Raw genomic sequence first — 20,430 nt, 5'->3', positions numbered from 1 at the left:
TTTAATTCAAATATCCTCCACATTCCAAAGCCAAAAATATGGCCAATTCCTTTGTTAAATCAAAATACTGCAGTGACAAGTAAAGCTTGCAGAATTCTAGAAGCATTTTTGTTATTTTTTGATTTAAAAAAGGAAAATTCAAGATTCCTTCTGACTATAAAACTTTCCTTTCAAAATTAAGGCTTTTACTTTGTCCTTTTAAAATCATGGAGGTGTCCATTCTTCCACAGTTAGTGGTACGAACACTGCTTTAGTACAGCTCAATGGACACAGTTTTCCTTTAGAACGCTTATTGCACTAAAAGATAGCAAAACAAGTTGTCAGTTTTTTTTAAAAATAAACATGGTTACATTTCTAAAAAATAAAAGTTGATGTTGACCATATGTTCTGTAATAATTAAATTAAAGCATTATTATTACTCTAATAAATATAAAAGAAACAAAAGGAAGCTAAACTTCAAAAACACATACGTATGAAATCACATTAAGGTGTGAGAGGCAGCAAGTAAACTAGCATTTTTCCAAAAAGACCTTAGCTCTAAAGTTTCAGTTCTGGTGTTTACTACAGGAAATCCCAGAAAACCTGGGGCATCTGATCTCACGTGAAGCTTCAGCGTATTTGCCTTGCCAGATAGAAAACAATTGAAACTTTTGGACTAGGTAAAACAGCAGCTTTAGGAAATTCACCAGGGAGCGAGAAGTTTGGGTCACTACTGCCTGCACACAATACCACGAGCTTCTGTGTTTGCTTTTTCAAAGGGAACTATTGGAGCCGAGAACTCCAAAGCTGTGAAGAAAGACACAAAGGCAGCAGTTGGCTGAATTATGTTCAAATTATCGGATTAGTGTGCAAAAACCTCTTCCACCCCCTCAATTTTTCTCTAGCTAGTGCTGTACATTCAAATGAACTTGGATATGTTCACATTCGAATGCTTGATGGCAATATTGGGAGAAAGATTCCTCAATGCAGTGGGGTAAAAAACTTAATTTTTCTTTTGCACACTTCCGTCCCCCAAACAATCATTGTGATTGTTCCTATAAAGGTGGTTTGCTTTTTATTTTTTTAAATTACACCATTGATTTTTTTTATTTTATTATTATTAATTTTTTTTTTGCAAAGATAGTTGTGCTGCCGAGCAACTTGAGGTAAAGGCATAAGAGGGTTAAACTACGAGAAATTAAAAAAAAAATAATAATGATGGCGGTGCTTCCTACAGGAGCCTGCGCCAAAAAAGCAGTTGGCTGGTTTCATATTGCATAATAGTGCTGTGTTCCTCGATGAAGTAAACAATCTTCCTTGTGTCAATTTAAGGGTTTGCCTCTCGCCCTGCACAGTGTCGCCGTCAGCATGATCGGAGGCACACCCCATAAACCAACCCCACTGGAAACATACATTGTATGTGGCTTAATTTTTCAGTTCTTCCTGTCAGTGAGTATGCTCCCGTTTTATTGACTTAAGCGAAGTACATCGTGCGTAAGGTGTCTTGGTGAATTTGTACGGCCTTCGCCAGGGCCTGCGGGTCTCTCCCATTGCTCTGTCCTGAAACATGGCTTCCTTCAGCACTGCGACAAAACGAGAAAGAGACAAGCAGGGCTGAAAACCACATTAATTCGGATCAAAAAAGCCACCTTCACATCTCTTCAACGTTTAGGACAGCAACATGGCGATAACAATTGAACCGGATACCAGGAAAAATCTACTCGTCTATTCACCCAGCAGCCTCGAGGCTTTTGACAAATCCCTTTACCTTGGCTGCTCAGTTTGTGCATCTAAAAATAAGCCTGTTTGTTACAAATACATTGATGGCTTGAAGGTTATAAAATACTTGTGACATACAAAGCGGAGTTAGGTAAGTGGAAGGCACTTAACATTTGCTTCATTCATGACTACTCTAATTCTAAAGCAAAAAACTAAATGCGTGGCTTGATTCCCTCAGACCACGTCAAAGTAATAACAGAATACTTTATTAAACTAAACTTAATTCTTTTAATCTGAGTGTTATTCAGTAGAATCCACCAACCCACTCTTGTCTGGTACTGAGCAGCAGCTGTCAGGAATGATTATCTTAAGACTAGTCCCAGAAGTAACAAAAATTAACTGCAAAATGAGTGGTAATTATCTATCATCAGATGTCTTTATGCCTGACAACGGAGCAGAGAGCAACGGGGACAAAAACTTAAGCAGACATTTTCATTTACCTGTCATGTTCTTTGTCCACAAGATGGTACCGTGCTCTGAATGCTACCAGGTGAGCATAATACGCTGGTGCAGGAATAGAAACGGATCGTGTACAGCGCACGTATGTGTGGCAGAGCTGGTACGTCAGCAGCTGAAGTTCATCTGCAGTAAAACAGTTATCATCCCACAAAACATGATAGTGTGAAGGACGGCTGGTACCCTAAGAAGAAGGGAACATCAATTCACTTATCTGGCTTTTCCATACAATCAAGTCAGAGTTTTAAGTTCAGAAAGGGCCAGACTAAATAGTATGAACTCCTACATAACTGCAGCTAAAGAAAATTCAGTCTTATATCAGCCCTAAATGTATTTGAAGATAAGAAGTCTAACATTCACATGATTATGTTATTCTAATTATTCTTGCTTGTAAAAAACCCCACATGCCTTCTAGATAACATTCAACGATTAAAACCTGCTCCCAACATGACTAAACCATGATTACACCACCCCTTAACTACCTTCAATTAAAACCATTTCTCATCAAGACACATTCCTCAGAGAAATAACTGCTGCTTTTAACTCCTTCCCATTCCTTAGCGCCCTAACTTCAAGTATGAACACTAGAGATGGCTCCAGCATTTCAGAAGTTACCCACAGAGCTCTACACCAGAACATATATTTCCTTACTTCCACACAACACCCTCTTTCCGGCAGGTTCAGGAGCTGCGTTGCTCTTCGGCATTGTGCTCAAGCAGATTTTTACATGTCACCTGTGCCAAGGTTGCCCCCAGATACGTGCTTTCACGACCAGTACTTTAACGGTTCTAAGTACTGAACTCTCAGCACAGTTCTCAGGAACTCTTAGAAGTCCTCAATTAAATCTCTGACTTGCACTTACTTTGAAAGACACTATTTTGGAGTGAACACTCCTCTTCCCTCCTGCTCCCCCCCACGAAAGGTGTGATGCACTAGAGTTAAATCTTACAATGTAACTGAATTAGGTCAATAATTGTGGTTTAGCCAGGCTAGAAAGTCTCTTTTTTTTTTAAATAAAATATATGAACTATCAATTTAGTTGAGAGCTCTTTTGTGGCTTGCTATATTAAAACCAATGAGCTTCAACTACACCTGGCATTTCTGCTTTAACTTCTATTGATACTATTTTCTTTCCAAGGGGCCAAAACCCAGCTTGCCCAGACCTTGCATGAAGACAGACAGGTAAGTGGAGAAAAGCAGTGGAACTTTTAAACTCCTGAATAAAAAAAACCAGTTTTGAACCGTTGCGGTGGAAAAGAAAACACGCCCACCCAACCTAAACAAAACTTATGACAACATGGTCAGACTCACATGATAAAAATGTAAGGAGTTAAGTTTTTTCTATTTTTAAACAATATCCTGATACAATTTTTGTCATTAAGTTGACTCTCCACTCTATTGCTGGCACCACCACCACATTGTTGGGTTTAATTTCCACAGCCTGTAATTCACTAGTCTGCATTTAGTCAGCAAATAATCAAACATCACCTTCAGTTTTTCAGATTGTTTGCATTTGAAACCTTGATTCTATGTTAATTTCCTTGTGGCTATAAATTATAGAAGTAGCAAGTCTTATTTTCAGAAATAACAAAGGTTAACTCTTTAAAATAAACTTAAAAAAGCATCACTTACCATCAGTGCAAGTTTTAAAGGTGTAGCAGACACCACCTCTTATGCAAATAATACTATTAATCCCATAATAATGTGGTATCTCAGATAAAACTGAGCTAAATGACATTTCCTTACTAAATAACTGTTTGCAAACACAAGCGTCACAAAAGGGAAAAAAACAACATATTCTAAATTCAAATTTACTTACAAAGAAACATTCATACCTGTATTCCAGCATGGCTACAGAGGTAAAAATCAAACTCATATGGGTGTGTAATGTCTGTATCTACAGTTGTTCCAGCTGGAATATTGCCACTTCGTCCAACCTAGAGAAAAGTTTTGGTTAAGAAGCGCAGGTAACAACTGTTTATACATCTCAACTGTAATTAAAAATACAAGTTTCTATTCAACACATGCAAGGCTTCAGCAAATGAAGTATCTGTTTGGAACATGTCGATGCGGCAGCCTGGGACGTTTGACAGGACACTGCATGGCTCTCTACCATCCCAACATGGAACGCTGCACCTACAGCGCTTTAGAACTTTCCATCTCAGCCAGACAGAAGAACTGCACATACATTTTTATTTAGAATTGTCAGCTTGAGGTCGGGTCAAGTCACTCAGAAGAATGGAAAAATTAAGGGTTCCATCATTTTGTATTTTCTTCTACTACAATTGCTGCAGGCTTGGTCATAGTTAGCGACGTGAATATCAGCGATAGTTCACTGACAAAGACTTGTCAAAGACTGATGGGGATTTTTTTTTTTTTTTAAGCGTACTTAAGGTTAATGTTTTTTCAATTTAGGGCAAAGACAACCAAACTGAGAGAGAAACCCATGCTAATATTTTCCTCCGGCATCATAAGTGCTTGACATCAAGCTTTTCACACAAGGCCACTATGAGAGCAGGCAATGATTACCCTTTCTGTTCTGTCAGCACAGAACAACCGTGTATGATGTCGCTTCTGCACCACAATATACGTTATTCCAGGCTGGTAGTCTTTCTCCAAACTGATGCAGGCTTCTCGAATAGCTAGCAGTTCATAATACAAAACCTACAAGCACAAGAACAGAATAGTTCAGGTTTTCCTTCCATTGTATTCTACACAACACCTAAGAAATGGTTTGTAGTTAACACTGAGTGCAACTTTGCCACACAATTAGTAATCTAAGTACTTGGAAATATATTGTTTCCCAAGTTCTAAGCCCTTTCCTTCCCAGACAGGAAAGAAGTTGCAACTTTTCTTATGCAACATGCTTACGAAATTCTCCCCTTAAAAGTCTCAATTATTTTGTGGTATCTTGGTGTAAATGTAAGCAAGTGAAACAGCACAGCTATTCAAATATGAGAACTGGAGTTGTTACGTAGTAACACGGTCCAAGAAACCCACAAACGAACCAACCTGTCGAAACTGTCCTTCAGAGACCCCGTCCCTGTAGAAGATGATGCGCGTGGGCTTGAACCGCGTTGACTTGTAGAACTGGATGAGAAGCTCTCTCACCATGGAGGCGAGATCCTGGATGATTTCCTGCCGGGGCCGCTGAACTCTCACCGTGGCACAGTACCGGCTTGGATGAGCATCCATACTACCCACAACCTTTAGGGGAAGATTACATGAGCAAAGGCTTCAAGATCAAATCTATATAAAAAACTAAAATAGCAGAAAAAGGCAAGAAGAGCAACTTTCAAGTAAAAGATGCTTCCATTAAAACAACCACCACAGCAATATTTTCAGCTGGAACCTGTAGTAGGTACAGGTTTAACACCTTTGAAAAAAGGTATAAAACCTGCTCTCCAAGCACCCTGAAACGCATCTGTAGAGTTGGAGTCTTTCCCTCTGCTGACAGCACACTAATGCATATTCTGATAATCCAGACACAGACTTTTTTCTTTGAGTTTTTCTCACCTTTTACACAGAGAAACATTTCAGTTTACCTTAGCTCCTTGAAACAAGGATGCAGTTTCTGTAACTGCAATCAATGCCAAGTAAAATGCCAAGGAGACAAAATAGGAAGGGACTGACAAGCACCCAGCCACCACCTTGATCTCCTGGACTGCACCAACACAAAAGGTAAGAAGCACCAAAAACATTCCTGCCAAACCAGGCCTTTAACTACCTTTTTCTCCTTAAAAAAATACAAAATTTTCATTAACTAACATCAAAGCTGCATTATTTCCTTTAGAATATTTTTGCAGAAATATATTATTTAATATGACTACCATTTTACCTTGATTTAAAAAATAAAAAGCTAAGAAAACAGTCTGAAGTATCAAATAGTGTTTTTCTTTTAAAGACATGATTTTTAGTAACACTGGATACGTGTACAAAGAACTACCATAAGCCCCGAAAGATATTTGACATAGACGTAGTCCATGAGTTGCGTTTACTATTCTAACATTTACCTAAGATGAAAAACCAATGCTGATTTAATAAAACTTACAGCAGCGATGGAAGGCTTCTTTCCATCTCCAGCAGGAGGGTGAGTGACATCGGCTCCCAAAAAGATCACTGGCTGCTGGAACACAGAAGGTCTTCAAAAAGAAAAAAGTGCTAAGTCACACTTGTAGCTGAACAGTTGGCGCAAGGTTATTGCTCAATATGGGGTTTGTTTCTATTTCAGCTCAGCTGCACAGAGAAGCACCTTATCAGGTGCCCCGGCCAGAGCTAAACAATGAAACCTTTGTGCACAAGATGTGAAACCGAAATCAGCACAGCGGTCATTCCAAAACACACTGCCATTGCACCATGGCATGATCCTAGTGGAGAAAAGGTGCAGAGCTACACCTGAACGGTACAGACAGCTTCTCACAGAAACCGTCACTTCACAGGTTGATTACACCAGCGCTCAGAGGTCAGCAAAGCACCGCTTTGGTACTGCAGTTACTGCATCAGCCGCGTGACAAACAGCTGGGTGCAGGACCACACAGGTTATGCTGCCTTACAGGATTCACGCAGCGCAATGGGCTCCCATTGCCTTCAAAATATTCTTCCACACATCTTTGTTTCATGTTTAAACTTTTGATTCCAAGCTCTCAGGAAGACGCAGGAAAAAGTTCTTCAGTTTTGCACTCCCAAAGTTTTTCTGGCTTGCTACCTTGGCATTGTGCGTATTTCCACTCAAAGAACAGATATGCTCTAGGAAAGGTTAGAGTCAAACAGAAGTTCTAGTCTTCGGGACCAAAAGATGTGTGCTTCTCCAGAAAGAAGAGAGCACACACGGCTTGGACTCGTCAAACCTTCTCACCAAAGGCATCAAAGCAATTGGAACCCACACACAGAGCGCAGAACAGCCTGGCAAAGAAGCGTGAGCTGAATGACCCAGCCTGGGAAAGTCAGAGAAGTAAGATTCCTCTACCCTTATTAACAGCACACTGATAGGTTCACCAAGAGTTACATTCTTCTGTGATGTGTTGTGTGCTCTTAAACCTGCAGTAGAGTTCTGATTATATTAATATTTCAAAATCTCTAAATCTGTAGTTTCTCTTCAAGCTTTTGATACTGATCTAACATTTGGAAAGAACCTTGGCTTAAGTCTTAACTCACGGGCCAAAAACCACTCAGAGCCCACGCTAGAAGAAATTTAATTCTACCTCAAATATCACGTGCTATTACCAGAAGAATATTTCTACTTAAAACTTGGCCGCATTTAAATTTTGGGTGCTAAGTATCACACTTAACCACATCTGTTAAAACAAAACCCAAATCAGCCTCCACGCAGATTCTTACCGTTGATGAGGTACAAGGATGTTGTTGATTCCTCCTAGTTTAACATTAATCTTCAGGCACAGGTTTGACAGGGTCTGTGGAGATGTTTTAATGACGTTCTTGACTTGAACACACTGCGTGGCCATTCCCAACAGCGTATCTCCCACACGCTTCACCTCCGCTGAGAAGCAAATATTAGGGTACAAGATTGGAAATTATTAGTATATTTTCATCTTAGCTTAAGTCACAATAATTTAAACGTACATACTCCACAAAATAACTTCCAACTTATCTGCATGCTCAGATCTGCTTCCAATTCATTTTAACTTCAGACAAAACATTGGTTTCTAATATCTAAAGAATGGTCCAGAATTTTCTAACATGTGCTGGGCAGCAAATTTCTTTGAATGATACTTGACCAAACAGGTAAAGACAGAGACATTCCCTCACCATACACTGGCGTTTTCCCTGGCAGGATGACAATGATGAGCTGAAGCCCCGAATAGGTGTTCTTGAGATGTCGAAACATGGGCTCCACACTGTCTGCACCCTGGGCGTATTTACAGAAACAGGGCTGGCCTTGGATTGGCATCCCTGCATCTTTGGAGATCTTGCGCAGCTGGTCCGTAAAACCCCTAAAGATGAGACATTTTTTGAATTTTTGCAGCAGCAACAGCACACAGCAACTAAAGCAGAAGGGGACGAACTGTTACTCAAACGAAGAGAGCTCCAAACAGCTCTTAAAGCAGCATTTAAGAACGCTCACTATGTGGAGGCTGTACAGCTTGCAAACACCATAGACTAGAATGGAAAAAACACCCAACCAACAAGTTTAGACACCTTTAGTACTTCATTCCAGATGCCAGAAGGAACTATATGCAAAGCAGCAACGTCACAGGACCAAACCCCCACAGCATACCCAGGTTCAGTGTTTTGACTGTAGCTTCCAGCAAGGAAGCAAACCAGCTTGGATCCCCCGCTAACATCTTAGATTATTAAAACCAGGTGAAACACTCATTGAAGTCCTATGTTCATGTTTTCACTAAGATGGCTTCATTAAGAGAACAGTCCAAAGCCTGAACCGTGACATGCCTTACTTCAGTATTTCTTCTCTGCACTGCCTCTGTGTTGCAAAGCAAGCTATAGCCCACATTTTGATCTCAACACCAGTGTGAAACTGCTTCCCTCGCATGTCCCATACTCCATGGCTTGGTGTTGCCACTGTTCGATTCTGTAGAAACAAAACCAACACAGATATTCAAAAAAAGAAAAAGAAAAAGCCTATGCTATTTACAGTTCCAAGGTAACAAAAAAAAGTTTACTGTTCAAACTCCGATCCCTGTATCGCACAAATCCCCCGAACTGACTGCAACAGGCCATGTGTGCGGCAAATCGCTCTTCAAAAAAGAGAAACAAAAGAAAAAGCTAAAGCCTCACCCGTCCTCCGTACTGCAACATCGGAGCTGGGAGCACGCGCCCCGTCACATGGGCCATCTCATCCCGGACTTTGAATTGGAACTCTTGAACAAATGGATCTGCATCATAATTTGCACTTCTCACCTAAACGAAGAGGTTTTCCGTATTACAGAAGTATCTAATTATAATTCATATAACAAACAAAAGATGGACAGGAATGCTGCAGAAGTGTTCTACAATTCCACTTGTCATTGAAAAAGGCTCAGATTTAACAGCTCAACACTGTCAGCCTATCCCCAAGTGAAAACAATTAATGCCATGAGATATATTGGCTGAGATTTTTTTGTTCCCTTAGTTACTCAAGTGCTCATTTGTAGTATGCTGATTTAAGAGCATTTAATTTCCTCACAGGATAGATCAAAAAGCATTCTCTTTTAGAGACAAGCACACGCGAGATTAAACAAATTCCTTTTATGACTGCACATTCATGTCTTCTGTATTTTCCAGAATTTTAAATTAAACTTTTGGGCTAACTTGTCAGCTCAAAACCCAGACAGTTTCAAATAAGAGCTATCTGTTTATAAGAGTATCCAACTAAAAATATCCGAGTTTTATATTTCAGGTCAGAAAAAACACTGATGTTGAGAGTGTCTGGACTCAGCACCAAGAAAAGATATTGGAGTTATGAGGTGAAAACATTTAGCGTGTGCTAAGGAAAGCAATCAAACACCTCCAGGACAAGACTGTGGTGCAGGAGACCTAGAATCATTCCTCTACCCTTTCACAGATTCCTCGTATGATTCTGGACCAGTCAAGTTGTTCCAGTTTGATTTCAGTGTCTATTAAAATTAAGTAGTGTTAGAGCGATGCCACCATCTCCAAACCACCAACAGAACAAAGTGTGAAATTTTGACCCAAGTTTTCAGAGCCTAGCTCATGATTTTAAAAGCACTCAGCACCACTACAAATATAAGCATCCTACAATAACCAACAGAAGTACAGTGTTCAAATATCAACAGGAATCAAGGAAAAGTAACTATAACAAAGGCTTCCATGAGTTTGGGTACTAAAACCCAAGTCCACTTCACAAATTTGTTTAAAACCCCTGAGGGCCCGATACAGGGAAACACTGAACTATTAGTCCTGAGTGGTTCCAACACCTACTTGGAAGTAATTGTAAAGATTAGAACACAAGAGCTGATACTGCTGAGTGCTGGACCCATGCTATTACTGCAAGCTATTTTAAATAAATCCTATTAAAAAAAAGTAGTTAAAGTCTATTAAGTTAAGGGGCTAGAAGAAGGAATGAAAAGACTAATTTGGTCATATGAGAAGTTTTTGCATTAATGTGTTCTAGTCCGGTGTCATTTAGTGAGTAGTATCGCACCAAGCTGAAATTAAAGAACTAACCAATCTGCTAATCTCCTCTTGCCTATCTGGAGCAGATCTCGCTGTGGCCTTTATCATAGTCGACGTCTGATTGTCCGTTAGCTTCTTGATACACCGCTGGCCAGCTACGATATTACACACCTTAAAGGAAAATCAGAGGCGTCAATACACAACAGGAGCACCTAGAAAGAGAGACCAGCGTACCGCAGGTACACAGTACTGTGCCATCACTACAAACCACACCCCCAGTGGGTTTAAGCAGCCACATACTTCTTACTCACAGTTCTAAACTTTAAAGCACTCTCTGAAATGTAGACAGTCTTCAGTGAAATAGAAGAATAATGAACATGTAAATAGATAAACACGCTTGTACTGCACCGCACACTGCTTCTTAATGCTTTGCAAAATGATACCATCTACCACTAAACAAGCTGATTTATCATCAGAACAAGATCATTACTTCTAAAGGCAGGTAGGTGTGTTTCTGTTCTTGTCCCACTTGTAGGCAAGGAAGATGAGGGTATTTCAGCTGGAGGTTGTATTTCTCTCTGAAATACTGTGCTACTGTTCTCTCCACAGTCTGGCCATTTTCTAACTGCAAAGGAAAGCTGAAAAGACATACATTTTAATAAAATGTACAGAAATCTTAGTTGGCAAGTATCACCGTTCCCCAAAATAATAAAATATTAGCTCCTGCTACACATTCAGTGTTAAGGTATCACACACTTTATGCTGTGGAAAAAAAGCATCTTACGTTTGATGACTTGCAGGCCTTCTTGTTACATTACAAACACGGTATTTCCTTCTCATCGTTCCACAGTGAGTCACTTCTACCTTTAGACCTGCACAGAAGTACCAAAAAACCTGGTGTCACAACCACACAAAAACTTGCACGCTATTATATGAGTTCATATAATAGAACACGTTCTAATCCAACAGCTTTGACGGTCAGTGGCAAACAGCACAACATAAGAAATTATTATTCTCTAAACATCTTGCTTTCATTATAATTTGATTTCTGACTAATCAGGTATTATCCTCAAAACCAAATCATAATGCATAATATTTGATCTTCCATATCATCCGAATTTCTTGCAGCAGTTTGATTTTACAGGCATGTGACTAATCTCAGGCACAGACGGCTGTTTTCACCGTATTCTTTTGTTCTCATTCTCAATGCTTATTCCTCTTAAAACTAGCAGTTCCAATCTAATTGAAATTAAACCCTAGATTTATACCTTATTGTTCATTTTTCCCCCTAGCTTTGCGTCCACATGCAGCTTGGAATTTTTTTTCAATTTCACTGACCAAGTTTAACTTTAGATTTTGAGTGGCTGAAGATTTCATCTAAGCACCCAGCCGACACAACGGAGGCTCACCAGGCTTGACTCTCTACCCACAATAATGACAGCAACAATTGCAGCTTCGAGAGGCTTTCAGTGGCTATTTCTATTAACTGTGTGCGCAGTGTCTGTACAGAGACAGCAGACTCAACATCTGCTGGAAGTACTGAGCTTATTACACAATGCCACATAGCATCGTCGCACTGTTACGTCTTTCCCCAGTGCCAGAGAAGAAAAGGCAGTTGAAAACAGAGCCTCGCTACCCAAAGGATTCAACCTACAGTCTACTAGTAAAGGCTCCTGAGAAAGCACTTGGATGACTTGCCCTGTTGAGGCTTGTGTGGATTGTGGACCACAGATTGAACACCCCACATCAAATCAGGTCCCTAAGCACCAGAGAGCAGACACTGTGTTTAGTTTACTAGGGACACAGACATCCCAAAGAAATATCAGCTGTACTTCACTGATTCCTGACAACACTAATTGCAACATTAACATCAGTATTACTTAGAGGATGGCACAGTCAAAAATAAACTACCACTGACCTGATACAGCAATAAGAGAAAATACAAAGATGAAGCCACGAAGCACTGTGGCCAAGCAGAAGAGGGTTGTGAATAGAGAGATATCTGGAACTCATTCACTGCTTTGTCATTAATCCGCTGTGACACCACAGAAGGCACTACCCTCCCACAGTGCTGCTCACAGACTGCCAATTCTTTAACGCAGGGTTTCACTATACATGATCACATCTTGGCTTGAGTTCCCAGATACTACGGTACTAAAACCAAACATTGACAGCAAAGGTAACCTTTCAACATCTTCTGACGATGGTAATAAAGCGGCTGAGGCATCCAAAAATCAAGCAGAGACACTTCCTCATTCACCAGTTACCCATCTTCCAGAACAAAGACAGATAGGGAGATGTAAAAGGGAGGCATGTTGGACTACTACAAAATAATTCCTTTACTTTTTTTTCCACTAATGACTATTCTACAAACACATCAGTTTATGAATACAGTTCAAATTCCCTTTTTTTCGCCCAGCATTTCAATAGAGTTTAAACTTGCATCAAGTAACACAAGTGTTTAAGGGCAGCACTTCAAAGAGCCAAGCTCTTTCAAGACTGCTGTCTCTGCAAATTACACTGGAATGAAAGGATATGGGAAAACGCAAAGCAAAGTAGCACATATGGAGTGAAACTACCCAAACCAGCAGCTTATGCAATTCCTTTGGAATGGAATTTGACCTTCAGCTGCAAGTCAGCAAGTGGTACTCGTTTTTCCATAAGGCAATCAGTTATTAGAAGTCACAGCAACAGCATACTTTCAAAGAATCAATTATGTTAGCTTTGAAATCAATTTTCACTTTGCCTCAGCATCTAAACAGTGGGAGACCCACAGCACAGCACCACTATGGCCTCAGTGACCCTCGCTCACAAAAGGTTAGCCAGCCAGAAAGGCAGCAGCCACTTACCTCTCTCCAGGAAATAAACAACACGCTTTCTCTTTCCTTCTTTAAGCCACTGGGAACATACCTCATTTTTCATCTTTAATTTCTAGATCTGCACTGTTTCCTTTGGGACTAGAACTACAAACAGGACACACTGCCGTTCTCTTGGCAGTTCCAGGGCCCTTCTGATGCACACTAACCAGGAGGCTTCCAGTTAAAACAAGTCCCTCAAAATTAGCTTGATTGTGTTACCTGGGACAGAACAGAAACATTTCTACTTACCCTTTATCTCTTTGGTGAATTTTACCCGATGAGAATCAGTCAGAGGTCTTGGTTGTTCATCAATATTATGAATGTCAAGAACTTCACACATAAATTGAATTACAGGTTGTGCTTTGTAGAAGGCAGTGGCAGAAACTAAAAAGAGCAAAATATTAAGTGTAAAAAAAGCCAAGTCAGAATGTTGTAGAGCAATACGTAAATTAATGCTTTCTAAAATTCCACGTAACCCTCAAGCAAATATTGTGCAGCACACATTTTTAAAAACAGATTTGCAAGCCTTGTAACAACTATGTGTACAGAAGCCATGTAGGGCCCACAGTGACACATCAGTCTCCAGCACAGTCATCCTGCAACTGCTTCGCATTTCAGGGTTTTGAAAGGGTTTTTCCCCAGATAACATTTATTTCTAGAGAGCTGTAACGTCCCAGACAGACATTCTCTCCTGACTCTGTATGGAGCTGCGAGCAGAGACAGTATTAACATCTCTCTACTGAAGACATTTAACACAAAAAGCTAAGATTGTATCATTAACAAAATCATATTGCATATTGAATAATCTGCTTAATTACTGAAAGACTAATTGGTAGAAACATGAGCACTGTGTTGACTATACAGAAATCACGTGAGTGTAGTGGTGAGTGCAACCCTTCATCACTAAAATCTCTCACTCTCCCTGCATAACTAATAACACAATCACATTAAGTGACAATACACTTTTTAAACAGGCCGGCTGACTCATTCCATGGAAGACCATAAACAATCTGCTTGATGAAGTTCCAAGCACTTGAAACATACCTTTTAGTAAGAGCGGTGAGGTGGCACTAGATATAGCTCAAACACAAGCAAGCTACTCCATACATTAAAGACTTTAAATAGCAACAACGGAAAAGAAATACTTGACAAGCACTTTATTAGCTTTCCAGATCTCATGTACCGAACCCACCACATCTCTGCGCTAATACAATGAAACATTCTTCAGACATGCGTCACGTCAGTAGGCTGCCAGCTTGGCGTGACGCACGGGGGCCAACACCTCCGACAGCGCTGCCTGAACGAACACAGGGAGCGACGCCCCCATGGCCACTGTGCCGGCTCCCGCTGCAACACAGGCACGGAGAAACAGGCTTTGCAGAGCACCCCCAACAAGTTAAACAACTGAACCAAAATCAAGCGATGGGATTTGAACGGAATCTGCACAGCCTCAAACCACACCATAAACTGATTGCCCCGTAAACCAGAGCTTACAAAGTTCTGAAGTTTCTCACTCACAGAAAGGACAGAAAAATTTCTACTGCAAGAGTTACTACTACATCTTCTCGTGCTGATGAGAAAATGTGCTTCACAGAAAGTAACAGCATAGTACATCATAAATTGGTGTAAATTAACACTCTTGTCCTACCTGAACTGTAGTTATCTCAGTACCTATCATATAAATACTAATATCGGTTACTTCTCAGACTGGTAAGATTTTTTCATCTATTTTTCAAACAATAGCTACACCATGGCTGCTGTTTGAAAGGCAATTTCACAAGAACCAGCCCATCTGAAGTCAACACGAGTATCATCCACAATTTAGGTAAAGCAGAACACGTGGACTTGCAAATTTTCATGCTGAAAACTCAGTATCATCTGCAACATTTTATTATGCTCCAAGAGAGATACTAAGCACAACCTGAGGGAGAGTGCTTAACCTAGTGCAAAAGAGACAGACTGTTTACCTTGGTTTTGCAAAGCATTTCAAACAGAGAACAGAATGCGAATTAGAGAAAACTTTAGGTAGCACCTGCATCTCAAACACTGACATTTTTCAATAGCAGCTTAACAACTAAATAGACCCGAAGCGCTTAACAGCACCGAGGAGTCTGACACAGGCACCAGTTGATCTCAGATGCATTCATCTGGGGCTTAATAAAGTGGTGCAAAGCAGATCTGATTTTGCATAAGAAAGCCCATCTCAATTAGCCCTATTCACTAAAGTGTTTGTGATACATTTTACAGAGTTTTCTTGGAAGTGCTGAACAACACCTACTGTGGGCAGCTGCACAGAGACACATCTTAAGCAATTTGCCTGTACTACTGTGGATGTACCAATACAGAAAATTAAGTAGGAAAACTAGCTATGCTAGACTTTTCCTTCCTATATAGGAATTATTTTTAATATAGCAGGTAAATTTCTGCCGTAACACTAACGTGATGACAAATCCAGAGAAAAAGACTAGGATTTCTAGTGAGCCTTTGCTGCATAGGTCTGGTCTGAACTGGCTGAACAGGAAGGCAATGTATGCATATGTACACTTTGTTATTACAATCTCCTACTGTTACCAGCAGACTGACTTCCCAGTTAATGTTGTGTTTCATGAGGATATTACAAAAGACAACTACTAAATCTTCAAACTGAGTAATGAGATGCAAGTATTTTTCAGGTGAAACTCCCTTACCTATAAAGCAATTAAAGTTTGAAAGTTTTCTTATTTTGATACAAATTCTAGCAAAATACCCCAAGCTACTTTAACTCTTTATTATTTACAGTATGAATTAAGAAATCAGAGTACAAGATAGCTTCTGGTTACTAAATCCCTCTGCACAGATGGCACCAGAAGTTATCACCACACAGAAACGTGGTACCACAAATGCAAGCACGTGGCAGTACAATGACCGAATGGCAAGGTCATTTTTATTCTTACAGACATCTTTGTCATTATCTTTATTCTTAACCCTGAATCCCAACTCACCATCAATATTGAGCATCATCTTCCACATGGCAGGCCGAACAGACTGATGGAACCCAAACCAGACCTCTCTACCCCCGCCCAAGGGGTGATCGTAGCCTTCCGGAGCTGAGAAAAAGGAGCGGCCCACAGGGGTGTACCTAGTGAAAGAGATGACCACACGTTTATGCTATTGCTTTCCAAATTAAAAAAAAAAAAACACATCTATAATAAAGATTATAACACAAAGCATTATTTTTCTTTTTTGGAAATTTTGTGCCTAGAACCAAATTTAAACAATAAACACGGAATGCTGCTGTTCCCATTAGAGGGATTTTAAACTTAGACACAAGACTTACCAGTTTTAGCAACGCCCAACCACTTTCAGTTTTCACAAATCAAGAACTAAGTTAACTTCCCCTTCCTGATCTTCCACTTCAAGAAAATATAATCTCCATCACAGCAGATTCTGTACACCAGCACTGACCCTCAAGTATCATTCTACATGTTTAACTAGGGAACATTTGAATACAATGTACACTGAGAGAAGTAATAGCTTTGGTGGAAACAGAGAACTAGAGAAACTAATGAGTCTCTCTCAGGTAGAAAACAGCTGTTCAGGAACCTGCACAACTCCTCACATTTGTGATGGTCAGACATTAGTACAGAGGTTAACATCTTTCATGTTTCCTTAGGATCCAGGCACCTCAGAAGCACTGGCTTCCATAAATGACCATAAGTCTTTTTTTTTTTTTAAAGGGTCAGTTATACCCAAGGAAAAACACCAGTGCAAAGCTGTCTAACACCAGCAATCAGACTTCAGAAGTAACTTTCGTTGACCAAATAAAGCAAAATTAATTTGGCCTTCACTAATGTTTACGGGTTCTGAGATGAAGAATAAGACACTTTGTTAGGAGAGGCATCTAGTCTCAACTGCGTCTTTAAAACACAGGAAGCATGCACCGTTGATGGGTATATCCAATTCCATCAAGGAATTGAAAAGACTCATGCTTTCAGACAGTCACTGCCATCAAGAGCACGATGCTTGGCTCAACTTGAGCAGAAAACATGAAAGCAGTGCTACAGCATACTATAACCTCTCAGTATTTCAAGTAAGGTCTATTGTAAGTGTCTCCTGTTTCTTGATCTTTTCAAACAAATACATCACCTGGAGTTTAAATGTCTACAGAAACAGATACTTCTACACAATTAGCGTCAGTCTCCCCAGTTCAGCTAACCAGCTGTGCTGCACGAGGGGAACCATCGCTTTTTCTTTTCACCTGTGAAGAAAGAGGGGTGAAGGCCTCCCCGGGAGGGTACTTCAGGCAAAGACAGACTGCGGGAAGACAGTGAACCTACTTCATGGAGGGCAGGTGTCGTAGCACCACATCGACAGCATGGACAGGGTTAGTGCTGATGGGTTTGTCTAGTTCCAGAGGCTCAGGCAAGGTTCTTCCTGTCAAAACTTCATGCAGCAAGTGCCAGCTCACCCGAGAAACAAACTTTATTGACACTTTGAAGGGACGATCTTTTCCACCTTCTCCCGGTAATGTCACATCCAAATCCACCTGGGTGAGGGAGGAAAAAAGTAATAACATTTTTTGAAAAGCAGCTGTTTAATCTCAAGTCTGGTGGCCTTACCAGAGTTTTCACTCCTCCCTCCCATAACTGGCCCAGAGACTCAAAACCTCAGATATTTAGGACACAGCACATTTGATAAGAGTACATTATCAAATGCACAAAATAAATGGAACTGGGTCCTCACCAAGCAGAAGAGGATCACGTAACTTTTTATTACCTTGAATCAGAAAACTCTTAATTCCAGAGAAACTGTCATTTGTTTTTTTAATAGTACTTCGTCATAAGATAATGTATTACAGTCTGTAAAACTGAGTATTTAATAGATACTGCTGTAGAAAGAGGCTACTAAATTCTAGGGGAGGTGCTGAATGGAGCGATTACATGTACATTTACATACATCAGGATTTGCAGAAAATACATTAGAACTCCGTTTCAATACAGATACTTTTATTTTTTCTGAACTCAGCAGTATTAGAAGTTGGGCTTGTTTCTTTTTCTTTCCTAAGAAGCTGTTACAAGTATCTTTTTTTCCCAGTTATCTTACCCCAGTGGTGGCCACAGGAAGCGGATTGGCCGTATAGAGGCTTCTTTTCCCATCATAAACCGGTCTTCGGTCCCCAAATATTGTCACTTTAAAATGCTGCACCATTGAGTCCACCACCTCCCTAGAAATGTTGATAATGACATTGAAGATGTTTTCAGAGAAGCATCAGACTGGCACTGGCTCCCACGCTCCCTGTGTTTTATTACTCCAGTGAATTCCAGAACACCCACTGATATTCCAAAAAGGTGCTTCACATACTTCGATGAAAATAATAGACAGACGCTAAAGAATGAAATCATAATCAACGCAAATGCTCAAATCCTGGAAAACACTGTTACTGAAATAATTTCAGAAAGTCCTAGAAATGACTGAGGCCTTTGTATAACCTTTATTATAGAAAACAAGGACACGCTCACCTTGGAAAAAGCCACAAGCTGGTATCATGAAAAACTAACACAAACTCACAGCTGAAAGGCAGTTCCTGAAGCAGAAGGTAACTGCACTGTCTACCTAGTAGCATTCATCTGCTCTTCAATAAACAAGAGATTTGATTTCTGTCTACGTTGTATATAAAGATGAGGTACCTTAACAAAAAGGTCATAGCTTTAAGTCCTTAATAATCTGAGGTTTTACAACAAAATCAAGTAAAAGCCTGATCAAATTTGCAGGCGGAGCCTCCCAAAATTAGGAGTTGATGACAATAAAGAAAACAGTAACCTGATACAAGCACTGAAATCGCACTTGAAAAAACCCCATATAGTTTTTATATTATATAAAAAAAGGCTTCTTGATACAAGTAGTAGATAGGTCAGGTCCAAAGAGACTTTTGCAATACCTCTAACTGAAACGTCCCCTCAGGATTGGAATTCTTTGGGGATTCTTTGCGTTTCAGTGGCACAACTGTATCTTACTTGATACAATGTTAACTCCCTTATTCTACAAAAATTAAACACTTTTCTTAAGCATATGCGAACTAGCATTCTCACAAAGCAGAAGTCTACTAGCATACCATTTCCTGACCTGGCAACATTAACCTGAGGTACTTCAGGAAGACAATAAATATTGACTTCCTCTTCAAGCCAAATTAGTAGCAGCACTTTCACCTTTCAGCTGGGACTTGGGGAAAGGGAAGAAAAATTCTCCATTTCACAGTACTTATGTTACTAAACTCTCTGAATCCAAGTTCTTTCACTGGCTAAAAGCACGTCAATACACTTAAGCAACTTCAAAATGTCTCCTCAGTTGTGCGCCTGCCCCAGTCCATCTTATCTGACACCCCCGCTCCGCACCGGCACATTGCTCCCGTCTATCCAGCAACCATTCAGGAACTAAAAACCCCATTTATTCCAAATACAAGCATGCAGACAGGATGTTACTCAGAAACTATTTGAGAATAGCTGAATCTACGTAAATCCACTGACTTCTTAGAAATAACTGTCACAGCATGCAACAGAAAGGGGCAATATATTTCTAAGGAAAATTCTCCAAAGCAGGTATTTCAGCATCCTGATTTCAATTTAGGCTAACGGAAGCCATTCTTATTTGCGTAATTCACGGCACGCTATCCAAAGTTATTTATCCAGCAGATACTATATCCTTTTATTGGGCTTGTTTATACAAGCTCTTGCAGTTTTTAACTAACATCTGCCACATTTTCACACACATGAAAGCTGGTAAAGTAGCAGTATTTTTAAATAGCAATATTTTGTTGGTTAAACTCAAAAAGCCAGAGTTGCAGATGAAAGAAGAAAAAATTGCTTTTTCAGCTACCCTAAACTATAACTGATGAAACAGATTTCACAAGAGACTAACATGTAACTCCTACTAAAAAAATTATTCAATGCAGAGAAGAAATACAGGAAATATGAAATGTTGTAATCTTTAAAAAGCAAGAATGATTACAGCTCTAATGTCAGGTTTTCAATTAACTACTACTCCTGGGGGGGCTTCTCTGGCTCCCAAAATTCACAAGGTTTAGCCACTAAAGGTCAGCCCACTTCATAGCATCTGGTCATAACCAAACCGAAGAGAAGCTGGAAAAGGCGCTGTACCCATCTCACAGATGTTTGTAAGAACTTGCACACAGGTCTCCACAGCATAATGCTCAGATTTTAAGCTACACAGAGATTATATTTACTTCAGTAGGTTCCTCTGTTGCTTAAAAATGTCAGTATCAGTATAATTT

General features: G+C 40.0%; 1 protein-coding gene across 1 annotated transcript in view; it reads right to left on the bottom strand.

Annotated features, from left to right (window-relative positions):
• Positions 1 to 1,037: 1,037 nt before the first annotated feature.
• The window catches only part of AGO3 (argonaute RISC catalytic component 3), a 28,036-nt gene continuing 8,643 nt past the window's right edge, over positions 1,038 to 20,430 (bottom strand). The window contains exons 3-19 of the mRNA XM_074563369.1: positions 18,246 to 18,366; positions 17,480 to 17,688; positions 16,145 to 16,281; positions 13,413 to 13,547; positions 11,090 to 11,177; positions 10,796 to 10,943; positions 10,357 to 10,476; positions 8,968 to 9,090; positions 8,628 to 8,761; positions 7,981 to 8,165; positions 7,552 to 7,711; positions 6,266 to 6,356; positions 5,227 to 5,421; positions 4,744 to 4,878; positions 4,050 to 4,151; positions 2,199 to 2,398; positions 1,038 to 1,562 (exon numbers count right to left, since the gene is read on the bottom strand). Of these exons, the coding sequence (XP_074419470.1) occupies positions 1,454 to 1,562; positions 2,199 to 2,398; positions 4,050 to 4,151; positions 4,744 to 4,878; positions 5,227 to 5,421; positions 6,266 to 6,356; positions 7,552 to 7,711; positions 7,981 to 8,165; positions 8,628 to 8,761; positions 8,968 to 9,090; positions 10,357 to 10,476; positions 10,796 to 10,943; positions 11,090 to 11,177; positions 13,413 to 13,547; positions 16,145 to 16,281; positions 17,480 to 17,688; positions 18,246 to 18,366 (2,392 nt within the window). The 3' untranslated portion in view covers positions 1,038 to 1,453. The remainder of the gene's footprint in view (positions 1,563 to 2,198; positions 2,399 to 4,049; positions 4,152 to 4,743; positions 4,879 to 5,226; positions 5,422 to 6,265; positions 6,357 to 7,551; positions 7,712 to 7,980; positions 8,166 to 8,627; positions 8,762 to 8,967; positions 9,091 to 10,356; positions 10,477 to 10,795; positions 10,944 to 11,089; positions 11,178 to 13,412; positions 13,548 to 16,144; positions 16,282 to 17,479; positions 17,689 to 18,245; positions 18,367 to 20,430) is intronic.

The sequence above is a fragment of the Larus michahellis genome, chromosome 19, assembly GCF_964199755.1.
Source record: "Larus michahellis chromosome 19, bLarMic1.1, whole genome shotgun sequence".
Taxonomy (NCBI): domain Eukaryota; kingdom Metazoa; phylum Chordata; class Aves; order Charadriiformes; family Laridae; genus Larus; species Larus michahellis.
The sequence above is the reverse complement of the archived record's forward strand: the minus strand, read 5'-3'. Positions and strand labels throughout refer to the sequence as shown.